This window comes from Amblyomma americanum, chromosome 10, assembly GCF_052857255.1.
Source record: "Amblyomma americanum isolate KBUSLIRL-KWMA chromosome 10, ASM5285725v1, whole genome shotgun sequence".
NCBI classification, from domain to species: Eukaryota; Metazoa; Arthropoda; class Arachnida; order Ixodida; family Ixodidae; genus Amblyomma; species Amblyomma americanum.
In genome coordinates, this window is record NC_135506.1 from 22,239,172 (window position 1) to 22,258,687 (window position 19,516).

The following is a 19,516-nucleotide window of genomic DNA, read 5'->3' on the forward strand; positions in this document are numbered from 1 at the left end:
TTTTGTGTAGAGCAAGTAGTTGTGCACTTATGTAATACGTTATGTAAGTTTTTTGCCGAGAGCTTTGAAGGAATTCTGCTGCAGGGAACTTACCAAAATGCATCCCATTGGTTTCTCTTGACATTGAAGAATGCAATAAAAGTAAAATTATCGTCCTATCTATCATAGAACCGGTTACACGATTTTGAAGTTGCCACTGCAAAAACAAATAAAAATTTTTCTTCCAGCCATGAAGTGGCAACTTCAAAACAACATAACTCAACTTCTATGATAGGCGGCAAGTAATTTTACCCTTATTTTGTTCCGGTAAACCAATGACATGTCTTTTAGCAAGTTCTGTGCTCAAAAATTCCTAAAAACTCTCGGCGAAAAGCTTACATAAAATATTACGTAAGTGCTCAAGTGCCTGTTTTACACAAAATTAAAAGACATCACAGAAATCAGCACGAAAAAAAAAACTTTCCCTGAAGATTTCAGAATTGTGAATTCACCAATTTTTTTTCCAACAGCAACTTCCCGTGAACCGCCCACACACATAAACTGTAGCCAAAGAAAATAAATACCGACAGTGCAGAACAAGTATACAGCAGCAAATATGGACAGCCAACAGTCAGCAAGTACATGCCAATGGGAGCCTAATGGCCAGCTTCATCGCAACCTGACTTGATTCAATATGAACTGTCAAAACGCAAATGACGAAGGTGTGTTTCTGACTTCACCCACCTGTTCCTGGCCCGGTACTTCCTGCCCCCTGACCAGAAGTGGTGCCACTCCTGATGACTGCTCCTGGCCACATGAGGCACATCTCCTGTCCCTCAGCTCCGTAGGGTGATGCAAGTCCGGCCTAAACCACAGCCTGAGCTCGTTTCTAAACAGCTGCATGTTGTCCGAAATCTGCCCCAATTTTTCTACTATTGCCATCAGCGCCGCCAGCACCGACCCCATTTGCTGTGGCTGCAATGGGCACTCTTGTCCAGTTGTGGCACTTTGCTCCGCCTCCTCCGACGAACTCTTCTCCCTTGATGGCCTTGCCCTGCTAGGTAAGTGTGCTGCCTCATCTGGCTGTGTCCCCTCTCGCAGCTGCCCTGTGCCAGAGGCCATCAACGTTGCAGCCGCGGAACTCGGCACTGTCATGGGGCAAACCACAGGGAGCTCGGCTCCAAGGTCGCGCTGCTCGGCTGGTGACGCAGCTGCTGCTGGGTGCGCTGCAATCAGAAGCGGAAAATGTGTCACCTGGGTTATTTCCAAAATCCCCACCGAGAGCAGACAACCTTACATTGACTTTTTTTTTTGCAAACAGGCATTCAATAGCTCCTCCCCAAGGTTTTAAACAAAAAATATTCAGAGTGCCCCACTTCAAACGCACTCTCATAAAGAATGGAAAGCATACACTGAGGAAGACACAACTAATATCTCTGCAAAGTTAAATTTAATCGATCACTAATAACGAAATTTGCAAACTACTACTGATATTTGGATGACATTGATGGGCTAATTATACATGCTGCTAAACATGAGCACGAGACAAGGAGGGTCCAACTCCATATCAGGCTCCATGTACCGAGCAGAGACTTCCTTTTTTTTTTTTGATATTTCACGCCCCCATGGAGGTGCAGCTATCCTATTTCATTTCCTCCAATGGCAAAAGGTAGTGGTGGCGGAGAAAACTAGGTAAGGGTTAGCTCAAGGAAAAGAGGTAAAAACAAATTTGGCAAAGGCATAGCATTCTTCAACATTTCCCCTTCATTTGCAGGCTTTAGCACCACGCTTTACTTGTGAGCTTGTCAATTGTTTCACCTGGACAATGCATAAGTGCAATGGCGACGATTCTGACACTGAAACCAACCAAAGTATCAAGTGCATCGATGAGTGTCACGTTGGTTGGCAGTCTTTAAATGCATTTTGCCGCAGACGGACCCAGCAGGAGCAGATGGACAGCAATTTCTTTTCTAAAAACGCACTCAATCAAATGGCCTCTCCACTCTTTGGCAAGAGCTTAGGTATAAGCTACAGAAGCAGCCTGCAGACACCTTGCCTCATACGTTCCTCAGTGATGCAAGGTGAAGCTACCCACCCACACCTTGAATGCCGCCAGCAGCACTGTCGGCAGAAATATCTCTCTACCGATTTCCATATGCACATGCACACACAGAGGAACAAATCAGTCAGAGGTGGAAGTACACAAAAAACCATAGAGAAGCTAGAAGGACAATTAACAAATCAATACTACTTGCAAACCTATCCTGTAAAAGATTTCACCATTGAGAGATAGAAGTGGCCAAGAAATGAGGCATTTTCAAAATTAACACTGACTTTGCTTCGCCTATTCGCTATATCCAAAAAAAAGAGAGACACCCTGCATTCACCTCCAGTTTTGTTTACACTGTCTGTGCTAATGGCTCACACTTTCCAAGAACACTACTCTTAGCTGAAGTATGTTCCTGTCCTACCCCGGCAAAAGAGAAAAACCTCTTGACAAGCAGGATAAAAAAAAAAAATTGTCTGCTTAGCGTAACGTTACACTGTTAAAAGGTAATAAATAACTGCGGAAAAAATTGACACTTTGCTGGTCCTAAAAGGAGACTTCTTACTGAACAATTCTCGTCTCATGCGCACCTCATGCTCTGTGACATCCTACCTCTGATCTGAAAATGCAAAAGCCCGGTCGTGGTGAGGCACAGGACACACATGCAGAAAAGCTGGCATCGTCATCGGCATTGGCATCATTATCCGTGAGCGAAAAATACACGAAAAATCCCCAGAGAAGCAACCTAGGAGGCAGGTGGGGCACCTCGGTCACATGGCTTTTGTGACGTCATCAAAACCTGTCTGCCGGATTGTGAGCAAACTGCCCACCATGGCAGGTGGAATTTATATTTGATTTCGTTTGATGGGGTTTAACATCCCAAAGCGACTCAGGCTATGAGTGATGCCGCAGTGGAGGACTCTGGTAATTTACACCACATGGGGTCCTTTCACGTGCATTGACATCGCACAGCACACGGGGCCTCCAGCATTTCATCTTCACTGAAATGTGACTGCCACGGCCAGAAGATCAACCTGGGTCTCACAAGCCCCACTGCTGGCAGCACCTGCCATTGCAGGGCCAGGAGCGGTAGGAGGAGCCCTTATGATCGACAATGATCAATTCCACATATAAGGTGGCACTAAACCATTAACGCTATCGCGTCAAACTCCTCAGGTGGAGCTTAAGTTTCCCCTGCAATTTTCCCTTCTCATCTGCACTTCCACTTACGTCAAACAGAATAATTTTTGAGTGGCAGTGGTTGAGTAAGCATGAGTCCACAAAAAATAAAGGTTTGACCATGGTTGAAAATTTGCACGTAATAACTGCATATGCTCAGGACAGAAAACAATGTATATTGCGACACAACATCAAACTACTTGCAGACTTGTGCACTACTACTACGTGGCGTTCAGATGAGTGGAACAGTACGAGCATGAAATCTGAATTTTTATCACGAATCCTTCCTCTTAATGAAGGGTACTTTCCAGCTGATTTTTAATGCCTGCTTCGAGGAGTCCAGCCTTCCATGGGTAGGCTTTTCCATAGCCACCTTTTCTTAAAGAGAAAAATAACTAGAGTTAAAAGGGAAAGGTTAAATTATTTCATTTCCAGGAGCAATGACCATTACACCCCGATTTCACTCTGGAGATTAAAAAGCCTGGATATTTTGAAGTTGCTCCTGCGCCAGCAGTGTGTGAATGGCTGAGGTTCTAACACAGAAGCAGACCACAGCAGCAAGACCACAGTTCAAACAGACACTGACAGGCGCAGCCAACTTTTGCAGCAGGCAGTTGTTGCAATTCAAGTAGAGACAATACGAATCCACAAGATGGGCAGTGTCAAAGAACTGGAGAATTATGCCCACGCTCTAGACCCTACAGCTGCCACTGCACCTTTCCAGGCTTATGCACAGTCCACAGATGCCTATATTTTATGATTCAGCTAGATGTGGGCATAACTGTAAGTAAACTGTTTTGCAAAGAAAACATGAAGCAGCAGACAATACCTGGATTCTTTTGCCAGGCAACTTTCTCTGTCAGCATCAAAAAAGCCCCTAAGCTAAGCTGGTGATGACAATCAACAGAGTGGGGATCATGGTGGAAACGGCAAAGGCGAAGGTCAATGTGGAGGTCGCCCGCAAACAATATTGTCTCCTGAGGAGACCACCGAGTCTGGGCTAGCAAATACTATAGACCTCAGGCACACCACTGACTTTTTTCCAGCAAGAATGTAGCGATAAATCCTAGGCACACAGGCATGGATCGCATGACTGCAGAAGGTACATGTTCCTTAGCCAACTTAGCTGTATTCTCACAGATCAGTATGAAGATAGCCATTCTGAAGCACTAACATTGTTGCGTCTAAAAGCCACTTAACCTCCCAAACACAGATATTGCTGCAAAAGAAAATAACTGCAAGAGAATCCTTAAGCATAAGCCAGTGACTGCAACAAAGTGGGGACCATGGTGGAACTGACCAAGCTGGAAGTCAACATGGAGGTTATCTGCAAATACAGTCTTTCGAAGTGACTACAAAGCGTCCATCTGCCATGGTGGCTCAGTGGTTAGGGCACTTGGATACTGAGCTGAAGGATCTGGGCTTAGTATCAGGAACGGCGGCCGCGTTTCGATGGAGGCAAAACACAAAAGGCGCCCATGTGCTGTGCGATAGTAATTTCAGTTACTTTGGAGCCTTCCGCTACGATGCACATCATGGGCTTCAGGAAGTAAAACCTTCCAATTTGCAATTTTTTGTAAATCACGTCCAACCTCAAGCAAAGCAGTGGCTTCTTTACGTAGTACTGCAGTGATATGAACATTAGTGGTGTGACACTGGTGGACTGCACTAGACACTGAAAATGGGGCATTAATTATGCTCTGAACTTTTTAAGATTACATTATGCTGCACTCGGATGCATTCTCAAATTCATCCTCTCTCTCACACACACACACACGCACGCACACGCACACACACAAATTAAAAAGAGACCAAATCAAATTATTTCTTAATCATGATGGCAGCAGGCTGTTACTGCCGTTTAGCCCAATTACGAAACATATCACCTTCATCCAAGCAACAAGCCTCAGATTGCGATGCTTCACAGTTACTGCCCATGAATAAAAGTCCATGCTGTCACCTAGTTACTTGTGATGGCATCATAACAATCCTTTGACAGCTTGATATAATGCAGCCATATTGTTCCAACACACATTGAAAGCCTGCACTGTGTCCCTGCCATCCAGTGTTCTCACCCAAATTTTAGAGTACAAGCTGCAAAGTGAAGCCATGCATCAGGTCATTCACAACGTACACATGGTTCTGCAACCTGCACAAGAAATCAGAAATACTTACGCTCTGATTCAAATGCAGCCTCTGGATGCGGTGACAGGCCAGACTCAGCCAGTTGAGGAAGCAGCGCCGTTGTGGTTGGCTGCACTGGCTCAGATGAAGCTGCAAGTGCCACGGACTCATGCACAGGGGCCGGAGCATGCTCGGGGGAAGCCGGCAGAGCCGTCACTGGCCCCTCCTGACCAAGATTTTGCTGCTTCAGTTCACAGCGAGCGGCAGATTCTGCCACCTGACTTAGCATAAAAAGGTCTGGTGGCCAAGCTGTCTGTGGTAGTTCTGACCGAACAGGCACGTCCAGTCCTGTCTCCTGCACAGAGAAAGCCCCAAGCGCCATCGGTTCTGCAACGTGCTCCAACATCCTCGCAATATCCTGTGGTAGTTTGGAGGAAGCTGAAGTCGTCGTAAGTTCCTCCACAGCTTCCATTACAGGGGCCTGCAACTCCATCTTGGAGAAAGCAGCAGACTTCAGCTCTTCTGACAGAGATGCCTGCGTGCTAGCTACTAATACATGTCTGGATTCAGATGCTTCTGAAAGCGGTGACACCTCCGGCAATAGCCCTGGCTTCAGTGCAGATATAGCTACAGGCGCCATTGCCTCTTCAGCGTGCTCCAGCTGCATTGCAGTTTCCTGGGGCAGCTCAAAGGATCCTGAAGTCACCATCAGTTCTGTCGCAGCTTCCATTGCAAGATTCTGCTGCTCCAGTTTGGAGGAAGTAAAAGGCTCCAGCTGCTCCTCCAGATATTCCTGCACACTATCCCACGACGGCTGTGCGGGTTGGGGTGGTTCTGAAGTAGGAGTCAGCTCTGGCACAGGCCTTAGGTCTGGTGCAGAGACAGATGCAAGCGCCACTGTGTCGTTGACGGGCTCCAGCGTCCCTGCAGTTTCGTGTGGCAGTTTGGAAGAAACTGAAAGTGCCACAAGTTCTTTAACATCTCTCATTTCAAGATCCTGCTGCTCATCCAGAGATTCCTGCATGTGAGCCTGTGACAGTCGCATGGGTTGGGGTGGTTCTGAAGTCACTTCCAGCACCTGCCCTGGCTCTGGTATAGAGATGGATGCAAATGCCATTTGCTCTTTGCCATGCTCCTGCCCCTCAGCCGCATCCTGTGGCAGTTCGAAGGAAGCCAAAGGCACCACAGGTTCCTCCAGAGTAGCAGGCTCCAGCTGCTCCTCCCGAGATACCTGCACACAAGCCTCCAACAGTCGTGTGGGATGGGATGATTCTGGAGGAGGAGTAGATTCTGGCACTGGCTCTGGTGAAGAGGTCTCTGGCTCTGGTGGAGAGGCCACTGACAGCGGTGACCAGGCCAGCCATGGGGATTTGGAGGGCAGCTCTGGCAAGGTGACCTCAAATTGGTCAACCTTGCTTTCCTCTCCACCAGGTGGAGGCGATGGAGGCAAGGGAGTGAGCGACCGGGGATCCCCCATTTCTGCTATCATGTTGAGCAGCATGCTTCTCTCATCAGAGGCACCATCACCTGCAAGTAAATAACAAAGCAAAGTGCGTTCTCCCATACTAAACACAACCAAATGTAGTGGTAAAACGTGAGCAAAAGTGAACACAGACGGAAATTAGTGACCAACCAACATATGTATGAAAAAAATTCACCATTCTACCTCGTTCATTTCAGACACAGATAATCGTAGAACAAAACAAAATAAAAACAAAAATCCTATCATACTACATGGCTTAGGAAGAAGCTTTGTTCTTGTTCGATGAGACCAAAATCAATTTCCCGTGGTACAGCCTTTCTTGGCTGAATAGTGTGGTGGGAATTTGCTGGAATTTTTTCCCTTTTTTGGTTCTTGTGAAAATCAAGGCAAAAACCTATGGGGCAGAAGCGTGGAGGCTAGTGAAAAGGGTTTAGCTTAAGTTGAGGACAGCACTCCAAACTAAAGAAGAACAATAGGTGTAACGTTAAGCTGGAAGTGGGCAGAGTGGGTGAGGGATCACACACGGGTTAATGACATCCTAGTCGAAAACAAGAGGAAGAAATGGGCTTGGACAGGGCATGTAATGTGATGACAAGATAATCGATAGCCATTAAGGGTAACAGAATGGATTCGACGGGAAGGGAAGTGTAGCAGAAGGCGGCAGAAAGTTAGGTGGGCGGATGTGATTAAGAAGTTTGCGGGGATAGGGTGGTGGCAGCTGGCACAGGACAGATTTAATTGGAGAGATATGAGGGAGGCCTTTGTCCTGCAGTGGGCGTAGTCGAGCTGATGACGATGATGAAAATAAAATACCAACACAACAATATAAAATGAAACCTTATGTCTATTGCGGAAGGGAATTAAAAAACGGCACCCCCAAGAAGTGACACCAGGGCTATAAAGCCTGCAATAATCTCTTAATTTGTCAAAAAAATGATTACTGTGAGGAATGCTGTACCTAACACTAGCAAGACCGTATAGACGTCCATGCTTTCTGAAGTCAAACTCCACAAAACATCAGTGCCTTTGCAGAAACAAGGCACCATGAATCACCAATAGGACCAACTTACATTCTTGCTTGATGGCCAAGTAAAAAAAAAAACTTTGGAAATTTCAAATGGAACCAATTCTACATTCCAATTGGTTCCAAGTGGATTTTACGATTGAAACCAATTGGTTTCAGTTGTGTTTTTAGCCACTTGGCCAATTGGACTCCACTGGATCAACTGGACCAATGAATTGGACCGATTAGGCCTTGGGCAGCTTTTGCATCCAGAAAATATTCACAACATATACATCACAATTAAGTTGTGAAAAATATACGATGTGAGAAATATTTCTACAAGTCAACATATTAATGTCCAAAAGGAAAACTGAGTTGCTTGGACTGGTGCCAATCAACAAATTTTTACCACGGAATTAAAAACCATAAGAATTTATGGATATCAAGGCCAAAAGACAAGCGTAAATCACACACAAGAAACACTACACATTCAGACACTAATGGCATATAAATTAGCTTGATATGTACATGCAAAGAACACACTTGCGTTCCAACTTATATACCCCATTAATGAGGTTCTCATGCTGGGGCCAGTGATGCTTGCCCACTGAGCACGGTTATTTAATTTCGACCACAGTGGTGGTGCAAGTGGTGGATACAACTTAAGCAGTGGTAGTGCAGATAATGGATACAATTTTGCATGATAAGCTGTTGATAGCTCTTAATATAAAAGCCATGTTAGTTCTGCCTTGTTTTCAAATATGCAAATGTTCACATGGATACATTGGGTGCAGTTGTATAGACCAATTGGTTTCACCAGATGGAAACTCAATTGATCCAAATCTAACCAATTGGAAACTCAATTGGTATAATCGGATACTCCATTTGGACTATCCACTTGGCACACCATTCAAATTGGAACCATCTGTAAACTCAATTGGTCCAATTGGAACCAGCTGATAATCCAATTGGTTCCAACTGTTTTCTTTTCTACTGGGAATCATTCACTAAACACCTCAGGTCTTTCCTTTCTCGTTTTTTGCACCTTGCTTCAAGCAGAAAGAGAGACCTTTCCTTCAAAGAGGAAAAAAAAAGCAAGCAAGGCTGCTTTACAACAGTGTGTTAAGCGACCATTGAGCTAAACAAAGAACAACACTAGACAGGGGTATTCTTTGATCAAATGCTATCGACACGTAGAATAACACTAGGTTGAGATAATGCTTCAACACGGCATTTCTTTTTAAGTATGGAGACCATTAATGTACAGCACCAAAAGATTTAGCACTAACTCACAACCTGCAGACAGTCAAGGACTAGTAGCTAATTAAACCATTTGAAGTACCTAAATGGTGTTTATCTCGATCTAACATGCAGTTGCCCGCTGCCTAGGCAAGCAGATACTCATAAGCAAAAGACAAGAAGACATGGAATCATGGTGCTTTGTCTAAGGAATTCTCATGGATGGATGTCACCAGGACCCCTAGACAGCAGGCTGCAGAGGAAGCACTATGGCTACATCTTGTACGCTAAGACTAACCTAGATGTTTCTCGCGTTTTGCAAGAACTCTTTTCCCTATTCATTCCTTTGTCTCCATGGATTGGCCAGCTGTGCCATCCATACTTTAGCCCGTGAATCACATGGTTTGTTAACCTGTCAATGATGCTGTCACAATTAAGTTGCAGCTGTATACCAACTGTAGAAGAAAAAAATAATAAAGTTGAGAAGCGGATTGTTAAAGAGTATGGTCCCTGGTCACCGTATGCCATCAAGCTCTCGTGACAGTCAAGGGATCAAGGCTCTACAGAATTCAGTTTAATGCTTATGAAGGCTGTTCTTGATTATCTTAAATTTTTAAATTTTAACACTATGTTCCAATGTCAATAAGCTCCTATGTTTCTCTCTGGCATATGAGTTATTCTTCAAACTTTGTGAAAAAAAATGCTTATATCAAAAGGGCTATAAGTGGAAACATACAGACACAGAGACTGGGGCCATCTACGCAAATGACAAAGGGATGTGACTTTATTAGGATTAAGTAAAATGACTTGCTTTATCATAAACATGTAACATTCAAGTGAGGCACTGGCTAGTTTTGCCTGGAAAAAAAAAAGGACAGAAAAAGTTCTGCCTGAAGGCATATGCCGTGACTGTGATTTACGCTTTTTCGGACAGCTCTAAACTTCCCTCCATTCGCATGAAACCATATTGCGACCTACGCAAACAGGAGCATACAGTAGGCATAAGCAGCTCTGCCCCAATTTTGGCGTGAATATAAGTGCACTCAGGGTTAGCAGCACTCATGAGCAGCACATTTTTGGTAGTAGCACGAGGAAGAACGTGATTCCAGTGGTGAGAAAACATAACAGGCCAAGCAAGCATCTCACCATGGGCTGTTGGGTGCTTGTGCCCTTGTGTTACAGTCATGCTGCCTTCTGGCGTCTCAGTTCCAGTAGCCTGGTCCAGCCGCGAAATCGTTGCCGGACTGTGCTCGGAGGGGAGATGTCTAATCCGTCTCTTCAGCCATGGTCTCCCTGTATAAGGCATTGACACGACATTTGAAGCAGTACCCAGTATGGGCAGCTGCATTGCTCACCATCCAGTCATTGCAATATGCTGAGCTAAGCTCGGTGTAACGATGTTTTGCCACAACTGCCGTAATTATCCCTGCACTATGGTGTTGCGCTGCATATAAGAAAATCGCTATCATTCGCATGACATTTGAATACTAGGAGCTAAGTGTCATGCTCTTCCACACACACACGCATGCATAAACGCACGCAATTATCCCTGCACTATGGTATTGAGCTGCATATCAAAAAATCGCTATCATTAGCATGACATTGGTCTAGTAAGAGCTAAGTGTCATGCTCTCTCTCTCTCACGCACGCACACACATGCACACACACATTAAAAAGAGGCCAAATCAAATTATTTCTTAATCATGATGGCAGCAGACTGTTACTGCCGTTTAGCCCAATTACGAAACATATCACCTTAATCCATGTTTCTCGCGTTTTGCAAGAACTCTTTTCCCTATTCATTCCTTTGTCTCCATGGATTGGCCAGCTCTGGCATCTATACTGGAGCCCGTGAATCGCATGGCTTGTTAACCTGTCAATGATGCTGTCACAAATAAGTTGCAGCTGTATACCAACTGTAGAAGAAAAAAATAATGAAGTTGAGAAGTCGATTGTTGCAGAGTGTGGTCCCTGGTCACCGTATGCCATCTAGCTGTCGTGACAGTCAAGGAATCAAGGCTCTACGGAATTCAGTTTAATGCTTATGTAGGCTGTTTTTGATTATCTTAAATTTTAGCACTATGTTCCAATGTCGATCAGCTACTATGTTTCTCCCTCGCATATGAGTTATTCTTCGAACTTTGTGAAAATAAATGCTTATATCAACAGGGCTATAAGTGGAAACATACAGACACGGAGACTGGGGCCACCTACGTAAATGACAAAGGGACGTGACTTTGTTAGGATTAAGCAAAATGACTTGCTTTATCATAAACATGTAATGTTCAAGTGAGGTACTGGCTAGTTTTGCCTGGAAAAAAAAAAGGACAGAAAAAAGTGCTGCCTGAAGGCATATGCTGTGACTGTGATTTACGTTTTTTCGGACAGCTCTAAACTTCCATCCATTCTGCTATTCCATTTCCTTAGACCTCTTGTAGTTGCCAATGGGCTGTGCTACATATACACACATATGAAAGAATGCAAGTCTTTGAAACAAGCTGCAAGATGCCTTGCTTCAAGCGACCACCTCAATACCAAGGCCCTAACTGTATGGCACTCCAGACCGGTTATGGGATATACGCTATGGCAAAAGCATTCCAACTGGCAGCCACATAGATACTTGTCTAAGCTTCTCATATACATTGTGTCATGACACGTGTCGTAAAAGTATGCAAGGAAGGTCTGCCCCTGTCTGCGGTCAACTGCAAGAACGTATTGCAAGAGTAGACCATTCCCGCTCTGCAGGTAGCCGCTGTGGTCATTTGCCGCCACTGATGTCTCGCCTTCACCAGCTGCTCTTAGTTACTGCAGAATCTGGCGGCACTGATCCCCTTCAGTTCGGACTGGTAATAATTGCTGACTGCAGTCACCACTGGTAGTACGACAAAAAAAAAAAAGGTGCTCTCTCGGATTTGCCATTGTTAAAAAGGTTTTATGATGAAACGGGCACCTCGGCAACACTTCCAGAGGCTTTTCAACATCCTTGCGGAACAAACAGGAAAACCCATACTGGGTGACAAAACGTCTATCACCTATGTCCTAAAGTCTGGGCAAAGTTGGAGGCGCCAGGTATGTAGAACCTATAAACAACATCAAACCATATTGTGACCTACGCAAACAGGAGCATATGATAGGCATACGCAGCTTTGCCCCAATTTTGGCGTGAATATAAGTGCACTCAGGGTTAGCAGCACGCATCAGCAGCATATTTTTGGTAGTAGCACGAGGAAGAACGTGATTTCAGTGGTGAGACAATATAACAGGCCAAGCAAGCAACACACCATGGGCTGTTGGGTGCTTGTGCCCTTGTGTTGCAGTCATGCTGCCTTCTGGCGTCTCAGTTCCAGTAGCCTGATCCAGCCGCGAAATCGTTGCTGGACTGTGCTCGGAGAGGGGACGTCTAATCCGTCTCTTCAGCCAGGGTCTCCCTGTATAAGGCATTGACACGACATCTGAAGCAGTACCCAGTATGGGTAGCTGCCCACCATCCAGTCATTGCAATATGCTGAGCTAAGCTCGGCGTAACGATGTTTTTCCACAACTGCCACAATTATCCCTGCACTATTGCACTATGGTGTTGAGCTGCATATCGCTATCATTAGCATGACATTGGTCTAGTAGGAGCTAAGCGTCATGCTCTCTCTCTCACGCACGCACGCACACACACTTAAAAATTAAAAAGAGACCAAATCAAATTATTTTTAATCATGATGGTAGCAGGCTGTTACTGCCGTTTAGCCCAATTACGAAACATGTCACCTTTATCCAAGCAACAAGCCTCAGATTGCTACGCTTCGTAGTTACTGCCCATGAATAAAAGTTCATGCTGTCACCTAGTTACTTGTGATGGCATCATAACAATCCTTTGACAGCTTGATATAATGCAGCCATATTGTTCCAACACACATTGAAAGCCTGCACTGTGTCCTTGCCATCCAGTGTTCTCACCCAAATTTTACAGTACAAGCTGCAAAGTGAAGCCATGCATCAGGTCATTCACAATGTACGCATGGTTCTGCGACCTGCGCAAGAAATCAGAAATACTTACGCTCTGATTCAAATGCAGCCTCTGGATGTGGTGACAGGCCAGACTCGGCCAGTTGAGGCACCAACGCCGTTGTGGTTGGCTGCACTGGCTCAAATGAAGCTGCAAGTGCCACGGACTCGAGCACAGGGGCCGGAGCAAGCTCGGGGGAAGCCGGCAGAGCCGTCACTGGCCCCTCCTGACCAAGATTTTGCTGCTTCAGTTCACAGCGAGCGGCAGATTCTGCCACCTGACTTAGCATAAAAAGGTCTGGTGGCCAAGCCGTCTGTGGTGGTTCTGACCGAGCAGGCACGTCCAGTCCTGTCTCCTGCACAGAGGTAGCCCCAAGCGCCATCGGTCCTGCAACGTGCTCCAACATCCCTGCAATATCCTGTGGTAGTTTGGAGGAAGCTGAAGTCATCGTAAGTTCCTCCACAGCTTCCATTACAGGGGCCTGCAACTCCATCTTGGAGACAGCAGCAGACTTCAGCTCTTGTGAGAGAGATGCCTGCGTGCTAGCTACCAATACATGTCTGGATTCAGATGCTTCTGAAAGAGGTGACACCTCCGGCAATAGCCCTGGCTTCAGTGCAGATATAGCTACAGGCGCCATTGCCTCTTCAGCATGCTCCAGCTGCATTGCTGTTTCCTGGGGCAGCTCAAAGGATCCTGAAGTCACCATCAGTTCTGTCGCAGCTTCCATTGCAAGATTCTGCTGCTCCAGTTTGGAGGAAGTAAAAGGCTCCAGCTGCTCCTCCAGATATTCCTGCACACTATCCCACGACGGCTGTGTGGGTTGGGGTGGTTCTGAAGTAGGAGTCAGCTCTGGCACAGGCCTTAGGTCTGGTGCAGAGACAGATGCAAGCGCCATTGTGTCGTTGACGGGCTCCAGCATCCCTGCAGTTTCGTGTGGCAGTTTGGAAGAAACTGAAAGTGCCACAAGTTCTTTAACATCTCTCATTTCAAGATCCTGCTGCTCATCCAGAGATTCCTGCATGTGAGCCTCTGACAGTCGCATGGGTTGGGGTGGTTCTGAAGTCACTTCCAGCACCAGCCCTGGCTCTGGTATAGAGATGGGTGCAAATGCCGTTTGCTCTTTGCCATGCTCCTGCCTCTCAGCCACATCCTGTGGCAGTTCGAAGGAAGCCAAAGGCACCACAGGTTCCTCCAGAGTAGCAGGCTCCAGCTGCTCCTCCCGAGATACCTGCACACAAGCCTCCAACAGTCGTGTGGGTTGGGATGATTCTGGAGGAGGAGTAGACTCTGGCACTGGCTCTGGTGGAGAGGTCTCTGGCTCTGATGGAGAGGCCACTGACAGCGGTGACCAGGCCAGCCATGGGGATTTGGAGGGCAGCTCTGGCAAGGTGACCTCAAATTGGTCAACCTTGCTTTCCTCCCCACCATGTGGAGGAGATGGAGCCAAGGGAGTGAGCGACCGGGGATCCCCCATTTCTGCTCTCATGTTGAGCAGCATGCTCCTCTCATCAGAGGCACCGTCACCTGCAAGTAAATAAACAAAGCAAAGTGCGTTCTCCCATACTAAACACAACCAAATGTAGGGGTAAAACGTGAGTGAAAATGAACACAGACGGAAATTAGTGACCAACCAACATATGTATGAAAAATCACCATTCTACCTCGTTCATTTCAGACACAGATAATCGTAGAACAAAACAAAATAAAAACAAAAATCCTATCATACTACTTGGCCTAGGAAGAAGCTTTGTTCTTGTTCGACGACATCAAAATCAATTTCCTGTGATACAGCCTTTCTTGGCTGAATAGTGTGGTGGGAATTAGCTGGAATTTTTTCCCTTTTTTGGTTCTCGTGAAAATCGAGGCAAAAACCTATGGGGAGAAGCGTGGAGGCTAGCGAGAACGGTTTAGTTTAAGTTGAGGACAGCACACCAAACTAAAGAAGAACAATAGGTGTAACGTTAAGCTGGAAGTGGGCAGAGTGGGTGAGGGAACAAACGCAGGTTAATGACATCCTAGTCAAAATCAAGAGGAAGAAATGGGCTTCCACAGGGCATGTAATGTGATGACAAGATAATCGATAGCCCTTAAGGGTAACAGAATGGATTCCACGGGAAGGGAAGTGTAGAGGAAGGTGGCAGAAAGTTAGGTGGGCGGATGTGATTAAGAAGTTTGCGGGGATAGGGTGGTGGCATCTGGCACAGGACAGATTTAATTGGAGAGATATGAAAGAGGCCTTTGTCCTGGAGTGGGCGTAGTCGAGGTGATGACGATGATGAAAATAAAATACCAACACAAGAATATAGAATGAAACCTTATGTCTATTGCGGAAGGGAATTAAAAAACGGCACCCCCAAGAAGTGACACCAGGGCTATAAAGCCTGCAATAGTCTCTTAATTTGTCAAAAAAATGATTACTGTGAGGAATGCTGTGCCTAACACTAGCAAGACTAACAAGTCAACATATTAATGTCCAAAAGGAAAACTGAGTTGCTTGGACTGGTGCCAATCAACAAATTTTTACTACAGAATTAAAAACCATAAGAACTTATGGATATCAAGGCCAAAAGACAAGCGTAAATCACACACAAGAAACACTACACATTCAGACACTAATAGCATATAAATTAGCTCGATATGTACATGCAAAGAACACACTTGCGTTCCAACTTATATACCCCATTAATGAGGCTCTCATGCTGGGGCCAGTGATGCTTGCCCACTGAGCACGGTTATTTAATTTCGACCACAGTGGTGGTGCAAGTGGTGGATACAACTTAGGAAGTGGTAGTGCAGATAATGAATACAATTTAGCAGGATGAGCTGTTGATAGCTCTTAATATAAAAGCCATGTTAATTCTGCCTTGTTTGTCAAATATGCAAATGTTCACATGGATACATTGGGTGCAGTTGTATAGGCCAATTGGGTTCACCAGTTGGAAACTCAATTGATCCAAATCTAACCAGTTGGAAACTCAATTGGTATAATCGGATACTCCATTTGGACTATCCACTTGGCACACCATTCAAATTGGAACCATCTGTAAACTCAATTGGTCCAATTGGAACCAGCTGATAATCCAATTGGTTCCAACTGTTTTCTTTTCTACTGGGAAGTAGCCCTTGCATTCCTACACAAGCAATGGTCGCATCATTCACTAAACACCTCAGGTCTTTCCTTTCTCGTTTTTTGCACCTTGCTTCAAGCAGAAAGAGAGACCTTTCCTTGAAAGAGAAAAAAAAAGCAAGCAAGGCTGCTTTACAACAGTGTGTTCAGCGACCATTGAGCTAAACAAAGAACAACACACCTAGAATAACACTAGGTTGAGATAATGCTTCGACACGGCGTTTCTTTTTAAGTATGGAGACCATTAATGTACAGCACCAAAAGATTTAGCACTAACTCACAACCTGCAGACAGTCAAGGACAAGTAGCTAATTAACCCATTTGAAGTACCTAAATGCTGTTTATCTCCATCTAACATGCAGTTCCCCGCTGCCTAGGCAAGCAGCTACTCATAAGCAAAAGACAAGAAGACATGGAATCATGGTGCTTTGTCTAAGGAATTCTCATGGGTGGATGTCAGCAGGACCCCTAGATAGCAGGCTGCAGAGGAAGCACTATGGCTACATCTTGTACGCTAAGACTAACCTGGATGTTTCTCGCGTTTTGCAACAACTTTTTTCCTTATTCATTCCTTTGTCTCCATGGATTGGCCAGCTCTGCCATCCATACTGGAGCCCGTGAATCACATGGTTTGTTAACCTGTCAACGATGATGTCACAATTAAGTTGCAGCTGTATACCAACTGTAGAAGAAAAAAATAATAAAGTTGAGAAGTGGATTGTTACAGAGTATGGTCCCTGGTCACCGTATGCCATCTAGCTGTCTTGACAGTCAAGGAATCAAGGCTCTACGGAATTCAGTTTAATGCTTATGTAGGCTGTTTTTGATTATCTTGAATTTTTAAACTTTAACACTATGTTCCAATGTCATAAGCTGCTATGTTTCTCTCTGGCATATGAGTTATTCTTCGAACTTTGTGAAAATAAATGCTTATATCAACAGGGCTATAAGTGGAAACATACAGACACAGAGACTGGGGCCATCACAGCAAAATGACAAAGGGACGTGACTTTATTAGGATTAAGTAAAATGACTTGCTTTATCATAAACATGTAACGTTCAAGTGAGGCACTGGCTAGTTCTGCCTGGAAAAAAAAAAGGACAGAAAAAAGTGCTGCCTGAAGGCTTATGCTGTGACTGTGATTTACGCTTTTTCGGACAGCTCTAGACTTCCCTCCATTCGCATCAAACCATATTGCGACCTACGCAAACAGGAGCATACGGTGTGATGTCCGAGCCCCGCGCGTTGCGGGCGAGCGCCAGAGAACGAACAGCCAACACAGAGTCCGGTGAACGACTGACTTTATTCATGTTCGCGCGCTCCGCGAACTGTGCAGTTAAGCACAGCAATGTGGCGGTGCCGCCATCTGTTGGACTCTTGGCCAAATACGACACCCCTCCCCACCCACACAAAGAAGGTAACGTGAACAGGCCTCACGGCGAATAGCGTACATTGGGCCGTCTTGCTCTTGAGCTTCTTCGCAACGGTGGTGTTTGCGGCTCACACTTGGGAAGCTCTGGATCAACCGGCACACCCAGTGCTGAATTATCCCTTGGTGGAGCCTCGTGCTGTACAGATCCGTCCTCGCCGCCGGCATTCAGGTGTGATTGCATGGCAGAGGTCTGTTGGTCATCTGCACTCACATCACGTGTACCGACTTGATGTTTTGCTGCAGCCGGCGGAGACACTTCGGTTGCGGAGAAATCGTGTCGCAGATGTTCTTGATGTCGCCTCCAGGACCGACCATCAGGCAATGTGACATCGGCGATGTGGTCGCCCGATGTAGCAGTCACCATTGCAGGAAACCAGGGTGGACCATCTCGAAAGTTTCGTGCATATACAGAATCCCCTGGCTGCACAAGCGGCGTCCGATGGGCATGCTGCTCGTGCGCAACTTTCTGCTTTAGCTGCCTTGTAAGAACTGTGGACCTCATGTCAGGCCGCAGTAGGGTCAATGCTGTCTTCAGCTTGCACCCCATCATCAACTCAGCCGGGGAGCACCCAGTAGTCTCGTGCGGCGTTACCTGTAGTTCAGCAGGACGCGGGCTAGCTGACAGTCGAAGCTTCCACCCACTGCTTTCTTCAGCTTTGCCTTGATAGTTTGCACTGCACGCTCCGCAGCACCATTTGATGCCGGGTGATACGGTGGCGTCAGCACATGCTTTATGCCATTGCACTGAAGGAATTCCCTGAACGAGGCACTCACGAATGCTGGCCCATTATCCGACACAATCACGTCTGGCAAACCATGGGCAGCAAACATAGTCCGTAGGCATGGAATCGTGGCATCTGCTGATGGTGTGGTCACAGGAACAACTTCTATCCATTTTGAAAAAGCATCCGTCACGATCAGCAAGTAGCGATTCTTGAGAGGTCCAGCAAAGTCGATGTGAATTCGTGACCACGGCTTCTCGGGATACGGCCATGGCGTCATAGCTACTGGCCGCGCAGTTCTCTGGTTCTCCTGACACACACGGCATCCACGCACCGTATTCGTAATGTCTTCATCCAGGGTCGACCACCACACATGGCTTCGAGCAACTGCCTTCATTTTTGAAATTCCAGGGTGGCCTTCATGGAGTAGACGCAGCACTTGAGGTTGCAGTGTACTAGGAATAACCACTCGCGAACCCAGCAGGATGCAATTTTCTTGGACGCTCATTTGCGTTGTGCGATTGGCATATGGCTTTAGCACAGGATCCCGCAGCTCTGTTCCAGCCCACAGTGCCTCGCGAACCTTTGCTAACACAGGGTCTTTGGAAGTGGCTTCCGCCACAACAGACGCCACCAAAACCCTGGGGTAAACAGCCTCAAGCATGAATACTTCAGCTGGCCGCTCAACAGTGTGTTCCGAAGTAGGCAGCGGCAGCCGACTCAAGCAGTCAGCGCTGGCGATGCTGGCTCCGGGTCTGTACTTAAGCTTGTAGTTATAAGCGGCCAGCATCAGTGACCAGCGCAGCACTCGAGGAGAGCACGTCTCTGGCACGGGTTTGTCAGCGGAGAGCAGGCCTAGCAAAGGCTTGTGGTCGGTGACCGCCTCAAACTCTCTGCCCCAGACATATTGCCGAAACTTGGTCACTCCAAACACCAGGGCAAATGCCTCTTTATCCAAGTGACTATAGTTGCGCTCAGCTGATGTGAGACTTCTTGATGCAAAAGCGATCGGACGCTCAGCGCCCGTGTCCTCACGGTGAGCCAGCACAGCCCCCACTCCATACGGTGATGCATCGCAAATCAGCACCATTGTTTTCCTAGGGTCGTAGTGTGCCAAAACCGCAGCAGACACCAGCAACTCCTTGCTTTCCCTAAACGCGCGTTCCTGGTCAGCACCCCA

The 19,516-nt window shown here is 46.3% G+C and overlaps 1 protein-coding gene across 1 annotated transcript in view; it reads right to left on the reverse strand.

Moving 5' to 3' along the window:
* Positions 1 to 17,795, reverse strand: part of LOC144108076 (uncharacterized) — a 50,796-nt gene extending 33,001 nt beyond the window's left edge. Inside the window, exons 1-6 of the mRNA XM_077641357.1 lie at positions 17,687 to 17,795; positions 13,103 to 14,578; positions 12,336 to 12,482; positions 10,201 to 10,347; positions 5,381 to 6,856; positions 724 to 1,205 (exon numbers count right to left, since the gene is read on the reverse strand). Coding sequence (XP_077497483.1) covers positions 724 to 1,205; positions 5,381 to 6,856; positions 10,201 to 10,347; positions 12,336 to 12,482; positions 13,103 to 14,578; positions 17,687 to 17,795 — 3,837 coding nt within the window. The remainder of the gene's footprint in view (positions 1 to 723; positions 1,206 to 5,380; positions 6,857 to 10,200; positions 10,348 to 12,335; positions 12,483 to 13,102; positions 14,579 to 17,686) is intronic.
* Between the last annotated feature and the right edge of the window lie 1,721 nt (positions 17,796 to 19,516).